Source organism: Topomyia yanbarensis, chromosome 2, assembly GCF_030247195.1.
Source record: "Topomyia yanbarensis strain Yona2022 chromosome 2, ASM3024719v1, whole genome shotgun sequence".
Taxonomy (NCBI): domain Eukaryota; kingdom Metazoa; phylum Arthropoda; class Insecta; order Diptera; family Culicidae; genus Topomyia; species Topomyia yanbarensis.
In genome coordinates, this window is record NC_080671.1 from 215,640,942 (window position 1) to 215,659,992 (window position 19,051).

General features: G+C 47.0%; 1 protein-coding gene across 1 annotated transcript in view; it reads left to right on the forward strand.

The window, feature by feature from the left end:
* LOC131680048 (cell surface glycoprotein 1-like) overlaps window positions 1–16,288 on the forward strand; it is a 38,413-nt gene extending 22,125 nt beyond the window's left edge. The window contains exons 2-5 of the mRNA XM_058960778.1: window positions 13,689–14,035; window positions 14,370–14,606; window positions 14,668–16,103; window positions 16,162–16,288. Of these exons, the coding sequence (XP_058816761.1) occupies window positions 13,689–14,035; window positions 14,370–14,606; window positions 14,668–16,103; window positions 16,162–16,288 (2,147 nt within the window). The remainder of the gene's footprint in view (window positions 1–13,688; window positions 14,036–14,369; window positions 14,607–14,667; window positions 16,104–16,161) is intronic.
* The last annotated feature ends 2,763 nt before the right edge of the window (window positions 16,289–19,051 follow it).

A 19,051-nucleotide genomic window follows, 5' to 3' on the forward strand; every position in this document is an offset into this window, starting at 1 on the left:
GGACCAAACAACATGCTCAATGTCATGGTAACCTTCTCCACAAGCACAATGATTACCCTCAGCGAGCCCAATACGACGGAGATGCGCATCTAAAGTATAATGATTGGACATGAGCCTAGACATCACACGGATGAAGTCCCGACTTACATCCAATCCTTTGAACCATGCCTTCGTTGATACCGTTTCCGAGTTATCAGTGGTTGAAAAATGGTCCAATTCATAAAATTCTAAAACTCATAACTTGAAAAAAATCTATCGTATTCAGCCAAAACAAAAAACAGATGTCAATTATTTCGTGCTAAGAATGCAAGAAATTTTTTTGGTAGGAATCAAAATTGAGGTTGTAAATGGATTAAATATGTAAAACTACTCAACTTTTCGTTCATCAAGATGCCATTTTTTAGCTCGTGAATTAGACGAAACGAACTATTTACAATGCACGAAAATGCTTCGTTGCAGATAACGAGTAGTGATTTTTTTTCATCGCATGATAATTATAATTCCACCCAAGAATTTTTTTCAGTGTAAACAAAAATGAAGTTTGTTTTGTGTTTTTCCAATGAGAGTCAAATTCACAGAATAAAAATAGTGATAGTGGTAAATAAATTGACCCAAACATGTTCGTAATTTGTTCACGCCACTTACCCTCACCACCTTTTTTCAATGCTTGAGAGTTATTTTAGTTTGATATAACTGTATTCTGGAACTTCTTACCACAAAATTTTAATATATTCTGGTGGCAGTTGAAAATCGAAATATTGAACTTGCGCATTTCACTTTTTCCCTATTTGCAAAGTGGGCAACTAATGCGCATCTTGTGTACATGTTAGAGAATCAAGTTGTGCATCATCTACACCAGTTGCGCTTTAGTTGCGTACGCTGAAAATAGGAGAAAAATTGAAAGGCGCAAGTTCACTATTTCGATTTTCAACTGCAACCAGAATATCTCGCTGTTTAAGTTGAAGCACCGAAACATCGTAATGCCTATAGCTGGTAGTGTCTCTTATTCGGACCTCAGTCGCATGATGGAATGTATTATCTGCAGAAGCCGCTTTTATCAAATCTTTTGGAAAATAGTCATAGCGGCAAACTGCCCTTTTCAATGAAAATGGCTAATTTTGCATTAAAATTTTGGTTTTCAGGGTTTTTTCAGGAAACTGATAGCACAGAGAACAGACATCCATGATCGAAATAAAAATATTTAAAAAACGTGTGTAAACATTTGAATTAATATACGATAAACACTAGCGCCGCCACACCAACCTATCCCAACTATCCGTCAAATCCATTCCGGAACCGGTTCGAAATCTTGAATGGATTCAGTATGGAATCTTGCTCAAAGAAAACAACCGATTCCGACTCTATCAATTGATGCATTTGAGCTGAAAGTCCGAGCCGGGTTCCGACTAGTTTGACTGGGTAGAGGAATAACCGCTGTCAATTCTGTCGAGCTCCGCCACAAAAAAAAAACATGACGACAGTAGCGCACCTGGTTTGGATATCCCAACTACCTTCGAAACCGTTAGAGATTTTACACAAGTTGAATGCTGAAGAAGGACGTCTGTTCTCTGTGGTAAAATATAGGCATTGTTTTAATTTATTTAGATTTTAGTTGATTGTTATCGAAATATATGGATAAGTTTCGCACATATAACATTTTTTTCTAGTACACAATAGGGATGAGCACTTTGAAATAAAATCGATGTTGTCAAACATCGATCCAAAAAGATCCGATGTAATATAGAAATACAACTTTTTTATCTTTTAATGACGAAAAATAAATTTACCCTTTCATTCACGAAAAATAGTTTAGACATCGATGATAACTTTTATGCACCGTACGGGCCAATCAACGTCAGATTTACAAATAAAATTTTAGTTCATTCCAAATTTATTTTCTTGCATTCTTTAACTAAAAATTTTTGACAGGTATTTTTGTTATGGCTGAATATAATATTTACTTCAACTTTTGAAGTTAGAAAAATTGAACATTGTTCAATCGCTGATAGCTCGGAAAGTATTTGATGCATGGAAAAAATATTAAATTTAAAACCTGTTTTAATCCACCTAGCGGTGCAATTGTGCCTTTCTCATTTCTCTAAACTATGGCACGGAGGCTTTTTATGTTCAACATAATCGTGGAAATGTCCATTACATTCTTAGTACACTTTGCACTTATACTCAATGGCATGCCAGCCACGAACTTGATGAGCTACGTGTCGACGGTGAAACACTTGAAACAAAAAAATATCATACTCCATTAGCCTAATCAGCATTAGATCAATGTTATCTGCTTGCTAACTCATTTTGTCATGCGGGGATGGGTATGTGAGGAGGGCGAAAGTCCCATGAATGAACGACTCCCCAGCTTAAATTGGTATGCTTTGTAATATAGTGGTGGTTTAAAGATGATGGGGTTGAAAGGGAGGGGTATGAGGTGGTGGTCTGAGCGGTGATTTAAGGAGATTTTTAAAGGAGGGGAGTGAACAGTAGAGGGGGGGGGGGGTGTAACCCCTCTCCGTAAACCATCAACTACGCCCCTGTTAAAATCCAGAAACCTTATGCGAGTTGAAAAAAAAATTTGGCCCTCCGGGATTAGGTTGACGTTTTTCAGAGTGATTGCATAACCTTTCTATATGAGAAAGGCAAAAATGTGCAAAATCCAAAAACGTGAATCTTCGTCAAATTTTTTTCGTGTTTGCATCAAATCTCGACGTTTTATGCACCTTGAATACATTTAGCATCAAAAATAAAAATTCTATTTTTAATTTTTCCTATAGTTTTTATGCGAAATTTCTGTGTGGCCGCACTCTGAAACCCGTAATTCCGGAACCAGAATTCCGATCGATCCAAAATTCAATAGCAGCCGATGGGAAGGTTGCACCTTTCATTTGAGACTAAGTTTGGGCAAATCGGTCCAGCCATCTCTAAGAAAAATGAGTGACATTATTTGACACATACGCACATACATACACACACACACATACACACACACATACACACACACATACATACACACATACACACACACATACAGACTTTTTCCGATCTCGACGAACTGAGTCGAATGGGATATGACACTCGGCCCTCCGGGCCGGGATTAGGTTGACGTTTTTCAGAGTGATTGCATAACCTTTCTATATGAGAAAGGCAAAAATGTGCAAAATCCAAAAACGTGAATCTTCGTCAAATTTTTTTCGTGTTTGCATCAAATCTCGACGTTTTATGCACCTTGAATACATTTAGCATCAAAAATAAAAATTCTATTTTTAATTTTTCCTATAGTTTTTATGCGAAATTTCTGTGTGGCCGCACTCTGAAACCCGTAATTCCGGAACCAGAATTCCGATCGATCCAAAATTCAATAGCAGCCGATGGGAAGGTTGCACCTTTCATTTGAGACTAAGTTTGGGCAAATCGGTCCAGCCATCTCTAAGAAAAATGAGTGACATTATTTGACACATACGCACATACATACACACACACACATACACACACACATACATACACACATACACACACACATACAGACTTTTTCCGATCTCGACGAACTGAGTCGAATGGGATATGACACTCGGCCCTCCGGGCCGGGATTAGGTTGACGTTTTTCAGAGTGATTGCATAACCTTTCTATATGAGAAAGGCAAAAAAGATGGGTGGGTAATGTCAGAGACATAACCGGAGTGAAGTAGAATACACTTTAGACTGGTTATACAAATGCTACAATTTTGACTATCTTCTGATCGGTTGTATTAAAAGCAGTTATTTCGTTATTTCTAATGGAAACACCGAAATAACGATACACATACATCGAAATCTAAAATATTCGAACATATTTATCTATATGGTAATCCTAAAAAGAGCATTTAATGAATGTTATTGTAAATTCAATCATTACACGAAACTGTCAACAAATCTAACTTTTTTTTCGTGCCATTCTACGACATGCCGACGATATTGTTCACAAGGGGCTCACTTACTATCCAACGCTCTTGGCAAGCCACTTTCTGATGCTTGTAATAACAAAACTTCAATTCGATTCTTTGTTGATAAATGATGACCCTGAAAAGGGCCTTTTGTTTGGGCAGTATTCGGCATTTAGTTGGAGCTAGTGGTTTTGTGCCACCTGAGACGGCATGACGGTGAACTTTTCTGACAGCTACAAACGGACGGCCGCTTTTTCTTGTGTTCTTTAACGATGTTTGGAAACATTAAGATCGACGTATATGATACGACGATACAAACAAACTAAAATTGAGCAGCAGCAGGCTAAGTTTTTATACCTGATTACAGCACAATGTAAGCTCGTCGTGTTGTCCTCAATATGTGTTCTTCGTAGCTCCTCCCCTTCGTTGGTCGGTACACAAGCAAATTGTGTTGAACGCGTCGGAGTGCCGTTTACTTAGTAGCTGTAATGGAATACCTTGCTGTTAAAGTGTTAAAATTGGAAGGAAATGCTGCCCGTGACAACAAAAAGACGAATTATCCCAAGTCTTCAGCAGCTGGCGATTCGTAACATCGAAAGGTTGAACAAACAAGTAACCATTGCTCAAAAACAAAACATTCTATCGGGAGTGCTGCCCAAGAAGACCGAAAAGAAAGCATAAATCGAACGCTGAAACTCACAAATGAAATGCATATTGCTGTAAAAACTGTCCTTTTCAGGACAATCACACATTTTTGATTATGAACAAAATTGAAATTGCGAATCTGAATGGGCCAATCGACGAACTGCATTTCTATCGAGCAAATTTACCCGCCAAAAAACCATTTCCCGACAGGAAATTCTGTGCTGGAACAGTAATTTCTTTGCGATTTTGTCGTCTTTTGCACATACATAGTTTATTTGGAGTATTTTTGGAATTATCAAGTTGTCAATTTGCAACATTCTTTGAAAATATTGTTGAACTTTTATAAATGAAGGCAAGAAAACGACTGTTTGACCGTCGTCCTACCAGCATCAGAGAAGTAGCAGATCAGCATTTTTCGCTACATGGCCCGTACCAAACAGACCGCTGGTAAGTCCACCGGAGGAAAGCCTCCCCGCAAGCAGTAAGCAACGAAGGCCGTGTAAAAGTGCCCCAGTCACGGTTGGCGTTAGGAAGCCTCATTGCTACCGAACAGAAACTGTCGCCCTGCGAGAAATTCACAGCTATCAGCAATCGAGCGGGCCTAAATTGTGACCCAAAATAAACCACAAACCAACAAGTTCTTTTCAGGACCAGCCAATTATATTCCAGTAAGATATAAATGAAATTTTCGTTTTCCATTGCCTTACCTCCTCCTTTCCACCCGGCTTGAATTACTATCAATCTTGATGATGTTGTGCGGCGGGGGCACAGGCAGTTTCCATTATAGTGGAAAATTTAGGTTTCAGGCGCGTTTTTCCCAAAAGTTTTTTAGCTGTGCTGTTTTCAAGGAAGTTGTAGTTGAATTCAAAATAAAATAGTTTACTTCTATTGCCAGAAGTGGACCTTCCAACAAAAACTAGTCTGGCTCGCTTGAAATCGAATTGTACGGACCAACCACTGCTTTCACAAAATCCGTTATTTTCAGTAACTGTACATTCTACAGAATTAGTCACAACTATTTCCAATCAGCGCAAAAATCGAAGGTTTTCATTCAGTACAATAGCAAATTTTCACGTTTAAAAGAACAGGTAGCATTCTGGCCGAAAATTTTGAAACGGATCACCTTTATCGAAACGTTAGAAAACGTTCGATTTTTGTAAATTGAATCATTACACTAAACTGTCTAAAAATATTTTTGATATTTTTGATAAAGAACAAAATTGAAATTGTGTTTCCAATACGGAGGTTATCAAACACTCAGGGTAAAGAGAGTAATGTAATACGGCACCTTGGTAAAATGCTTGAGAATTGAAACCTTTTTTGAGTGCGCCTAGTAAAAATTTTTTCCACTTCACTCCATTTTGTTTCTGACCATATTTGCAATTTGCGTACTGAAATAAATCATAATTTAGGGTTTAACGCAAATTGCTCTCCAGGGAGAAATAGTCCATGAAACAGAAAATGCAAACTTATTCTTTGAAATGATTTTGGTGGCCCTGAAAAGGGACTTTTTTATAATGATACAAGTGAGTTCTACCTTTTCAACTTCTAAATCCATACAAAGTGCGTCCCTGCCGCTTCAGAGTATAGACGACATTCATTGCGGTTTTGCGCTTGGCGTGTTCAGTGTAGGTCACGGCATCTCGGATGACATTTTCCTGCACACCATCAGCATTCGTAGATTAAATCGGAGATGAATTTTACACCACCACGACGAGCCAGACGCCGAATGGCGGATTTGGTGATTCCCTGGATTTTATCACGAAGAACCTTGCGATGACGCTTGGTACGGGAACGCAAACATGATACCGCTCATTGTACCGTCCGGACGAGCATGTTGCTCGTGTGGTAAGCGAGCACCCACTGATACAAAACAAGCTCGCGTGACCTGTATATATAACATCCCCGTATGTAATGAAACGCTTACATGCTCCTTTTTGACGGCTCTGCGTGAGATATGCTTGCAAATTGCGCAGTTTCCTCGCTGTTTTCGAAGGATTTTATAAAAATCCTTGTTTTGGTTTATTTATAGTAGTCGCACTAATTCCGAAATTTCATACGAAATACGTGCACGAATTGAACTGAAAAAAGGTGCTAATTCGGCAAAGTCCCAAAAAGTCGATTTTTATACAAAAAAATTTTTGAGATAACATAAAATCTCGACGTTTCATGCATTTTAAAGATGGCATCAAAAATACGAATTCGATTTCTGAAATTTCATGAAAAAAAAATTTGAGCTCCGGCTTATATGGGAATTTCATATGTGACCGGACGGTCTAGTCTATATTTCCGGAACCATATAAGCGATCCGTACAAAATTTTATACACATCTGTGGGGATAATATCATTTGGGACTAAGTTTGTGAAAATCGGCTCAGCCATTTCCGGGAAACTGATGTGAGTTCGTTAATTTTGAAAGATGACGGTTTTCCCGGGCACTTCCGGGACCGTCTATGGTGGTCAATATAGTCAACGAAAGTTTGGTTGGCCGTCGGTGACCTAGAACAGCAAATTTAAGTTGTTTTAGAGACATTTTAGCGAAATTTTTACCTTTTTTGCTTTCATCGGAGTATCGGTTTGAATCGCAATTTGCTATGTGATCGCACGCCACAACCCGTAACTCCAGAGCCGGAAGTCGGATCGGGATGAAATTTATTAGCCATTTACGGGGGTGCAATACCTTTCATTTGAAACTAAGTCTGCTTGAATCGGTCTAGCCATCTCGGAGAAAACGATGTGACTGTTATTCTGAATTTGGATGCTTCCGCCGGGGCTTCCAGAACATCCAGATGATGGTGGCCAAAGAGACTTTGAATGGATGTTAGTGACCTAATACTACAAATCGAAGCAGTTTTGGTCATATTTTGGAAAAAATTTCACTTTTATACATTCATTGCAGAATTTATTAAAATCGACATTTTCTGCGTGATCGTACTCACCACCCTGTAATTCCGGAAGCGTAAGTCGGATCCATCAGAAATTCAATAGCAGCCTATGGAAACGTTGCATATTTCATTTGAGACTAAGTTTGTCAAAATCGGTTCAGCCATCTCTGAGAAAAATGAGTGATATTTTTGATCACATACACACACAGACGCACATACACAGATACATACACACACACATACATACACACATAAAGGGGCATAAAGAGCGGGGGTGCACTAAGGCATATAAGTGCCTTATCTGCACCGCTAAGAAGCAAGCCCATAAACATGCTATGGGCGGACCTTCGTGTCCCCTCGGCGAGTTAAATAAGAAGAAGCCGTGAGAGTCACACAGCTAAATCTTAACCATTGTGCAGCAGCCCAACAGCTGCTGTGGCAGTCGGTCTCGGAGTCGAGGACAGATGTCGCCCTCTTATCAGACCCGTACAGCATCCCTTCCGGCAACGGCAATTGGGTGTCGGACGGGTCTGGAATGGTGGCAATCTGTACAACGGGAAGGTTCCCGGTTCAAGAGGTAATACACCCCTCCGCCGAGGGTGTGGCGATTGCCAAGATCAATGGTGTGTTCTATTGCAGCTGCTACGCCCCACCAAGGTGGCCAATAGAACAGTTCTACCAGATGATCGACAGGCTCTCGTCGGACCTCGTGGGCCGGAAACCGGTAGTAATAGCGGGAGACTTCAACGCTTGGGCAGTGGAGTGGGGCAGCCGCTGTACAAATAGCAGGGGTCAAGCGCTAATGGAAGCGTTTGCGAAACTCGATACTGTGCTAGCTAATGATGGCTCCGCTAGTACATTCCGTAGAAACGGAGTGGAGGCGTGGATTTATTTGACCTTTGCCAGCCCGAGTATGGCTCCAGGCATGGAATGGAGGGTAGACGAAGGCTACACCCATAGCGATCATTTAGCAATCCGCTTTAAGATCAACTATGGTGTGCAGCATCCGAGGGCGGGAGATCCCTGTCAGGTACGCGGGTGGAAGTCCAATCACTTCGACAGCGAAGCTTTCACCGCGGCCCTGGGACTGGAGGCCAACACCGACAGTCTAAGCGGGGATGCGCTGGTAGCTGTTCTATCACGCGCATGCGACGCCACTATGCCGAGAAAAACACTGCCAAGAAACGGTAGATGCCCGGTATACTGGTGGAGTGCCGAGATTGCAGCTCTACGGTCAGCCTGTCTCAGAGCTAGACGTAGGATGCAAAGAGCTCGCACCGAGGATGCAAGAGAGAACCGCCGTGAAGTGTTTCGAGCTGCGAAATTAGCCCTTAACAAGGCTATTAAAAGCAGCAAGAGAGCGTATTTCGACAACCTGTGTGAGAGTGCCAACGCGAATCCGTGGGGTGACGCCTACCGGATTGTGATGGCCAAGACCAAAGGGGGCTCCTCACCCCCAGAACGGTCTCCGGACCGGTTGGCAACGATTATCGAAGTACTCTTCCCGTCTCGAGCCACAAGCCCCTGGCCACCTGCACTACGAGACAGTGCGGGCACGGTCGAAATGGTGGCTCCAGTGACGAACGAAGAACTACTCGCAGTGGCTAAATCCCTAGCAATGAACAAAGCTCCAGGGCCAGATGGAGTTCCGAACAACGCTCTCAAGGCAGCGATCATAGCGAACCCGAACATGTTCAGGCTAGCTATGCAGAGATGCCTTGACGAGTGCCGTTTCCCCGATAGATGGAAAAGGCAGAAACTGGTGCTGTTGCCGAAGCCCGGGAAGCCGTCAGGCGACCCATCGGCGTACAGACCAATCTGTCTGATAGACACGACTGGCAAACTGCTTGAGAGGATCATCCTCAACAGGCTCACCCCGTACGCGGAAGGACGGTCTGTCAAGCAACCAGTTTGGCTTTCGGAAGGGTAAGTCCACAGTGGACGCTCTCAACTCAGTGATAAATACTGCCGAGATAGCGATCCAACGAAAAAGGCGAGGTATTCGATACTGTGCGTTAGTGACACTTGACGTGAAGAACGCATTCAACAGCGCAAGCTGGGATGCCATCGCGCTCTCGTTACACCGGCTTAGCCTACCGGTGGGTCTGTACCGGATCCTGGAAAGTTACTTCCAAAACCGCGTACTGCTATACGAGACCGATGCCGGTCAGAAAAGGGTTCCGATTACCGCCGGAGTCCCGCAGGGCTCGATCCTAGGCCCGGTGCTATGGAACCTCATGTATGACGGGGTTCTGAGACTGAAGTTCCCTCCTGGGGTCAAGATCGTCGGCTTTGCCGACGACGTAACCTTGGAGGTCTACGGGGAGTCAATTCCTGAGGTAGAACTAACCGCAGAACACGCGATTAGCACGGTGGAGGAATGGATGAGCGCGAGAGGCCTGGAGCTCGCTCATCATAAGACGGAGGTAGTTATCGTCAACAACCGCAAGTCGGCACAACATGGAGTTATCCATGTGGGAGAAGTCGCGATCACTTCACAGCGAAGTCTGAAATCTCTCGGAGTCATTATAAACGACAAGCTGACCTTCGGCAGCCATGTCGACTATACGTGCAAGAGAGCGTCGACTGCTGTTGCGGCACTATCGAGAATGATGTCCAACAGCTCAAAGGTGTGCGCCAGTAGACGTAGGTTACTGGCAGGCGTTGCCGTATCTATCCTCAGGTACGGCGGCCCGTCATGGTCAAGAGCACTGAGGGTAACCAGTTACCTACAGAAACTGGAGAGCACCTACCGCGTGATGTGCCTCAGAGTGATATCTGCCTACCGCACGGTATCACACGATGCATCCTGCGTGATAGCGAGCATGATGCCAGTCGGGCTGGTCATTCGGGAAGATGAGGAGTGCTTTGAGCTACGTGGAAATAGGGGAGCCCACGAGCGCACCAGGGTGACCTCGGTCGCCAGATGGCAGCGTGAGTGGGACAACTCCTCGAAAGGTAGGTGGACCCACCGGCTGATACCTAGCATATCGAGCTGGGTGGGAAGACCCCATGGGGAAGTTCACTTCCACCTGACACAATTCCTGTCAGGCCATGGCTGTTTCCGTCAGTACCTCCACAGGTTCGGGCATGCGGAGGTCCCAGTCTGCCCGGACTGCCCAGGTGTAGATGAAACTGCCGAACACATACTGTTCGTATGTCATCGGTTCGACGTTGAAAGAAGAGCAATGCTTGACGTCTGTGGCTGGGACACAACCCCGGATACCCTTATTCAGCGGATGTGTCAAACGGTGGAGAAATGGAACGCAGTCTCGGCTGCTACCATCCAGATTGCCAGTAGGCTACAGGTAATCTGGCGAACCGAGCAACAGACGACGGGCACGGCTAACTAGTGATTGGTTAGTTGGAGCGAAAAAGGCCAAGCGCAAAATAAGAGAGTGAATGGTCTGTTCATGCCGAGGTAGGTTGGCGCAGCGAATGGCAACCGCGTAAGGGGTAAACCCAGCCACCCCGAAGCAAGACAGAAGAGTGAGTGTATAGGCGTATAAGTGGACTGCCTCATGCCAAGACGGGAGGGTCGTAGCGTAGTATGTTGGAACTAAGCTATCGATGCCTCATGGCGTGGCAGAGGAGTGAAAGGGTGAGCATCCAAGTCAGTCTCACACTGCATGTTAAGGGTGAGCATAAAAGTCAGCCTCACAGGTTGGTAGAGGCTAGCACAAAAGTCAGCCTAGCAAGGAATGAAAAAGGTGAGCACAAAAGTCAGCCTCGCATGGTATGTCAGAAGTGGGGCCTAAGAAAAATGTCCCACATGGGATGCCAGAGGGAGTGACAAAGGTACAATAGAGTGGCACGATTGAGAGTGAATCAGGTGATAGGGTGAGCACCCAAGTCAGCCTCACATGGATGGGTAGGGCGAGCACAAAAGTAAGCCTAGCAAGGAATGAGTAAGGTGAGCACACAAGTCAGCCTCGCATGGAACGTAAAAGGTGAGCACAAAAGTCAGCCTCATGTGGGAGTGTTTGAGAGTGAATCAAAGTGTGATTGAGAGAGCACCCAAGTAAGCCTCATACAGGATGTATGATCGCGTGAGTGAGAGTGAATGAGTACATTTAGTACAGCCATCCCCCCAGAAGTAATACCGAGAGGTAGTTCCTGGGAGGAATGATGGCGGAGCCCAATGGAGTTTAGTCGGTATTAATGGCTGGTCACCATTCGAGTCCGACACGCCCCCAGTGCACCCCGTGTGGTAGATTGGACCCTACCGTTAGCACGTGTACTGGGCTAGGACATAAAGGTCTTCTCCATTGTAAAAAAAAACACATACATACACACGGGGGCAGCAGAGACAGGAGGACAGAAGTTCAGGGGCTTAACTAACCCCAACCCCCCCCCCCCCCGGAGCTACTGCGAGTTGGGGAATCTTGCTAGGATATGGTGGGGCAAGGCAATGTTGGGCTCTGCCAAACCTCTAGAAAAAGCCATACAAATCCGAATGCAGCTCCGACGAAGCGAGTCGGTGCCGCTTCCACTAAGGTTTTACCCAAGACTTTAGCATAAAGCACCCTTACCCAACGGGACAGGATCGACATCAGTAAGATCCTAATTACGGCATACTGGCGGCAGAACACGAATGTGAATAAGGATTTCATCGAAATTATCTATGGACCGACAGCCATTCCACTACCCTAGTAAGGATGGGTGACACTTCCCCGGAACGGCAAGTGGGATATTGGTGCTGGCTGCCCCCCGTCCCAGTAAAACTTTGGTAGGTCTCCAAGTACGTTCGAAACCCGCCACCTTAGCTGGTGCAAGTAGGCTCAGTTGAAGGCTCCTGACTAGCGCCGATCCGGCTCTGAACGCGGTACCCCATGAAGGACCGCGTCAACCCTTGAATGCGACCTCACTGCTCGCAAAGGTAACCATGGGATCTTGTGAGGCGACTACTTACTACGGGCGTAGATAGCGGCTTGGAGTTGGGACTCAAAAAGCATGCAAGAAGACAAAATCAACAAAAACAAGAAAAATTCTCAGTTCGTATCAATCACTCGGATTGATTGGTTGAGTGTTTATCGCTGTAGCTCTGTGATTCCCCGAAAAAGTAAGCACTCGGTTACGCTACCGGGACCTTTTTTCGCTCGAGCTCAGCCTCCTAGACCTTATCGGCTCGACCTCCGCCATCCGATGCTTTCGTCGTGCTACCGTGGTTATACCTTTACGTGAGTGCAGTGTCCCGTAACCCGGTCAGTAGTGTGAAACGCAAGTGATACGGGTCCCACTTCTCGGCGGGCTTCCGCCAGCCGGAGGGACGGCTACGCCGCCAAAGGCCTCCCCCACCGACACCGATAAAAACCCAAGCCCACTAGGGCCTTTTTTGTGAAAAAAATTGTGCAGTGATAAAACTGGCAAGTACCAGGAGCTCAGACTCTGAAGTAGGTGAACAACTCGCGCCTCCATTGAGTTTGAAAAGTTGAATCGGTGAACGGATTGCACCTCCATTGCGCGAAAATTCAAACCCGGTAAAAAACCTTGCGTCCCCATCAGTGCGAACCGTGAGTGACTTATATGCGTGAGTGTCGAACCCCAAACGTGGAAGATCCAAATCGGACAACAGTGTCGGGCACCAGTTATCGGTGCAATCCCGTCCTACCTGAACTCTGGCGATGACATCGACCAACAAACACTACTACTGCGCGCGGCTAGATATGAAAATAGGGTATGCGGGAAACTCCCTACTAACCCATTTCTGATTCATTTAACCCTGAAAAACGCCTTGGGAACGGAACCAACAAAATGGGTCTCGGTGGTTAAAGAGGCAAGAGGGACCCAGTACGCTCTTCGAACTTCTTCACAGAGAACCCATAACCGACTGTTAAAAATCGATCAGCTAGCCGATGGACAAAAGATCGAAATAATCCCGCACCCATTCCTGAACAAAGTCCAAGTCCTACTTTACGATTTGGACACCATCAACATGGAAACATCGACCATCCTGGAACAGCTAAAGGGGCAAAGGGCCATGGATCGAGGGTATGCAGTCAGAAAGAGGTGTGTCTCAACTGTAGCGGAGAACACGAAGTCAACAAAGAAACTCCTTGCAATGCGGAGAGCAAATGTGTTAATTGAGGTGACAAGCATTCAGCCAGGGACCGACAGTGCCCATTTCGGATGAAGGAAGCGCAAATCATCAAACTGAAAATCGATGGAAATTTAACGTTCCCCGAGGCCAGAGCACTGGCCAATCAAAACAATATCCATAACTCCTTTGCAGACACTCTTAAAAGAAATCTCAGGCCCACAGTTGACGAAAGAGACCGAACCATAAACGCTCTGTTGGGGGGAATCGCCAAGCTCAAGGAGCTTGTAGCAAACCGACCGACGACGCAAACCAAGGACACTGAGACCGAACGGCTGAAAGAAGAATTAATTTCCACAAAAAAAGAGAACAAAGAGCTACGAAACGAACTAGCGGCGCTAAGAAAAACCGTTGAGGAGTTGAAAAAGCACTTTATGGCCAAAAAGGCAGGCGAGCCCATCAAATCGATGGGGCCCCCAGTCATCAACCGTGACCCGAGAGCAATGTCGATCGACAGAATGCAAAATATCCAGGCAACCCTAGTAACCTCAAGCACCGGTGAAAGAAGATCCAGCCGAAACAGATACAAGCAAGAACATCGTCCGGAAGACACAGACAAATCACGCAGCCCGATCAACAAAGATCCCCAAAGGAATCGGAATCGCACAGGAAGGAACCGTACCAAAAAAATCAAAACCCAACCAACCACAAAATAAAAATCGTGAAATACCTACCGATAGCAGCGAGCTCATCTAGGATTGAAAAATCTGAAAATATCAACAGCAGCTAAACCTCAAACAATTGAAACAATTTATAAACGAAACGAGGCAACAAACACAACAAATAGCACCAACGATTAAACAAATACAAACAAAGGAAACAGCTACAGCTGCACCAAACACTACACACTCGAACAACCACCTCAACACCAACAAGCTCATCTCACACCGTAGTCTACCCGGGGAAATAGTCCCCTACATACTATCCGAAACAGCCAGCTGCTCTGTCAGGGAGAAAGCCTTCACCCCTGCACCGGCCCCGACCGGGGTAGTACCGACTCCAGTCGACGAGCCTCCGGCGGCTGCTGGTGTAGGGGACCCGGCTTTACCCCGGGTAAGTCGCAATACACTTCCTCCCACCAACGAACAGCCGTACCTCTCGGAACTACTTGCAGACAACTCACCCCTCAGCTCTAACACCGAGAAGACAAAGAAAGGAATCCGACCCTTACCGACCAACTACTAGTACTAAGCAACCAACGAATGACAGGCTTCGCATCGTGCAATCAACTGAAGACATAGTCAACCCAATCCGTGCGGACCCCTTGCCATACCCACTGTGGTCACTGGAAGGGCAGCCCGCTAGTCCACCCAAACACGACTGCCAACTGAGCTACTCCTCCACTAATCTCAGCAGCACAAAACACGACTACAAGTCAACCGAAAATTTAAACCACAACATAACATCCGAAACTGTCAGTCGCACGTTCAGGGAGAAAGCCTTCTCCCCTGCGCCGGCCCTGACCGGGGTAGTACCGACCATAGTCGACGAACCTCCGGCGGCTGCCGGCGCAGGGGACCCGGCTTGCCTCCGGGTAAGTCGCAATACACCCCCTGCCATCAAGGAACCGTACTCCTCTGAATCTCTTCCAGACAAACAAACATCGAAGGGAAACCGACATCTACTGACGAACCCTAGCACAAAGCAACCAACGAATGATCACACTAAAAGCTCATCCCACCGAGAACCAAGCCCCGTTGCCGGATGCTCTTGGCACCCAATTAGGTTCCACACCTGGCAATCGACTGAATTCGCTTCAGTCAGCCTAACCCGCGTTGACCTCCCGAACCACCACCAACAACCGCATTCCCCAACCGGTGAACCGGACTCTCCCAGCCGGAATCCACCCGGAAGCCTCAGCGCACGACAGCCGAGACACAAAGTTAATAGGGACATACAACGCCAAACAGCACATCAGAACAAACCAAAACAAGTAAAACCGCATCCAAAGGACTCAACACAACGATCACCCAGTCCAATCGCCGGATGCTCCCGGCACCCGGTAACCTTCCTAACAAGACGCACAACAAACGATACTCCAGTATTAAGCCACCGAGATATAACCAACGAATCACACCCCGTAACCGAGAATATCAAGCGTAAGAGCAATAAGGAAAATGCCTTCTCCCCTGCACCGGCCCTGCTCGCGGATGTACCGGATCCCACCGATGAACCTTCGACGGCTGCCGGTGCAGAGGGCCCGGCTACCCCCCGGGTAAGTTCAGCTCTCCAATCCACACCCCGAGAACAGCTAAGCGCCCCGAACCCTCTTTCAGAAAATCTTTGCCCAGCAGACGTTTTGGATATCACACGTCCAGGAAGACGATTGACCGGCCAAACTCACGCGGACCCTTTGCCACACCCCCGACGGTCGCCGAAAGGGCAGTCCGTCTGTCAAACCGAACATCCAACTGAAAAACAAACCGCCATATCCGAAATAGATAGCTGTACGGTCAGGGAAAAAGCCTCCTCCCCTGCACCGGCCCTGACCGTGGACGTCCCGGTTCCGACCGAAGAACCTCCGGCGGCTGCCAATGCAGCCCCCCCCGGGTAAGTTACCACACTCCAAAATCTCGCCAAGACCAGAATAGTGCCGCATCCATTTCAGACAGCACGCCCAGCCTACACCGACGACGGATATACCTACTCCATCAGCCAGCCTACCAGCCGACCCAAATCCTACGGAGCTCGCGGTCTGTCTACCCTCGCCGTTCAGTGGAACATCAACGGACTGAGACACAACCTCGGGGACCTGCAAAGTATTATCTCTCGCCTGGAACCACTCTGCCTTGTCATCCAGGAGACCCACCTTCACGCCGGCGTCGACAAGTCCCCCTGGTTCGGGTATCGGTACGAATGGGAGACGGCCAAAGGAATCAACAATTATTAAACCATCGGTCTGGGCATCAAAGCAGAACTCCTGTCGGAGCACATCCCCCTCAATACCAAATTGATTGCTGTAGCCAGGAGATTGTCAACCCCCATTCGGTGCTCCATCGTATCCATATACATACCACAAGGAGTCAATGACATCCGAGACCAACTGATCGACCTCATTCAACAGATTCCTGCGCCGTTCATCGTAATGGGGGATTTAAACGCCCACCACACCGCTTGGGGGTCGGATAAGTGCTGCCACCGCGGTAATGAGATACTTAGAGCCATCCAAGAAAGCAACGCCGTGGTCCTCAACGACGGCAGTACAACCTTCATCCGCGGAAACTCCACATCGGCCTTAGACGTAACTTTCTGCTCCAACACTATTGCTAGGACCTGCGGCAGGGCTAGATCCGACGACACAGCAGGGAGTGACCACTTTCCCATCGAAATCTATCTAAATCGACCTCCACCCAAAACTACCCGCAGACCTCCAGTCCAACCTTGACCGGGACCGCACCTACACCCCGGAAGAGCTCTCCGAACTGATTATCCAAGCTACAGAATTAAGCATCCCCCAAACTAGTGGGGTCGTGCCCCGCCGCGCCATCTACTGGTGGAATCCAGCCGTCGCCTCCGCCATCAAGACACGTAGGAAAGCACTACGTCTTCTACAAAAAACTCCCCTTGACCACCCCCTACGTGATGAAAGAGCAGCCGAGTTCAGGAGACTCCGGAATCTAGCTAGGAAAACCATCCAAGAAGCCAAAGAAATCAGCTGGTCCAACTTCTTGGACGGCATAACCCCAGATTCCCCTGAGTTATGGAGACGGGTCAATTCTCTCAGCGGTAAACGGCGACAAAACGGTTTCTCACTGGCAATCAACGATGCCAAGGGAAATAGCAAACAGAATCGGCAGCCATTTCCAATCGCTATCCGCAAACGACGCCCTCCCCGTCGCCTTCGTCCGATACAAGACACGTCTCGAAGCAACCCCCATCACTTTTTCACCAAACTCTACAGCGGAATATAACAAACCCTTCTCCGGGACGGCACTCACTGCCGCCCTTAGGACAGCCCACGGAAAATTGGTTGGCCCCGACAGATAAGGGTACCCAATGTTAAGACATCTTCCCCCAGGCCGGAAAAGGGCACTCCTGGATACCTTCAATGGAATCTGGGAAGGTGGAGACTTCCCAGACGACTGGAAACTTGCCTACATAGTGCCAATCCCCAAAAAGAGTAAAGGCACACGATCCCCGAGCGACTTCCGTCCCATAAGCCTTCTTTCATGTACCGCGAAGATTCTAGAAAGAATGGTCAACCGACGGCTGATTACATGGCTGGAAGAAGGCAAATTTCTTGACAACCGCCAATTTGCCTTCCGAAAAGGACTCGGGACAGGAATCCATTCTGGGATCCTTCGGGGAACTGATCGAAGAAGCGAGAGCGAAAAACTTACATGCCGACATCACCATCTTAGACGTGGCGAAAGCCTACAATACAGTGTGGCGTGAAGGAGTACTGCGAGAGCTGCACCGATGGGGCATCCAGGGCAATCTCGGAGCCTTCATTCAGAATTACCTAAAAGACCGACGATTCCAGGTATACCTCGGCGGGGAACTCTCCGACGAATTCTGGGAGACCAACGGAGTCCCACAAGGATCAGTGCTTGCAGTAACGCTATTCCTAGTTAGGATGAACTCAATTTTCGATTCACTTCCCAAAGGAGTCTACGTGTTCGTCTATGCGGACGACATCATCCTAGTCACCTAGGGAAAAACGATCCCCCGCACCCGGATCTCTCTTCAAGCCGCCGTCAACGCGATCGGACGATGGGCTCTAGCTACCGGCTTCAACATCGCTGCTTCTAAGTGTGCGATTACTCACTGCTGCGGATCCTTTCACCCCGCCAACGCCAGACCGGTCTCGCTCAACGGGGTCCAGATATCTTTCCGAAAAGAGCTGAAAGTGCTTGACATCACACTGGACAGAAAAGTGACCTTTGTTCCACACTTCCGTCAAGTAAAGAGGGATTGCGAGAGCCGAAAGCGGCTGGTCCGAACGATCTGCTCTCGCCACTCCAAAAACAACAGAAAAACCGCAATCAACGTGAGCCGCGCCTTAATCCACAGCAGGATATACTACGGGATCGAATTGACTTGTCGCAACCTAGACGGACTGGTTGAGGTCCTCGGCTCGCTGTTTCATGGAGCCGTCCGACTAGCCTCCAACTTTCTGCCAAGTACACCTGCCGAATCCGCCTGCGTTGAGGCGGGAGTTCTTCCCTACCGCTGGGCAGTTGCAGAAACAGCATTGAGGAGAAGTCTCGGATTCTTGGAAAAAACCTCGGGAGGTGAATGCTTCGCTCTTTCCATAGCCAAGGACATCCACAACAAGTACGCAAACAGCCCCTTACCGCCAATCGCCCGCCTACATCGGGTGAGACATCGTGCGTGGAACGACCCGAGTCACAACATCGACTACAGCCTATCTTTGGTCGTCAAAGCAGGCGACCCTCCTAACCGCGTCGGAGCCCACTATCAAAACTAGTCAACCGGAAATATTCAGGCCACCTTCAAATATTCACCGACGGATCCAAGGCCGACGATGGAGTGGG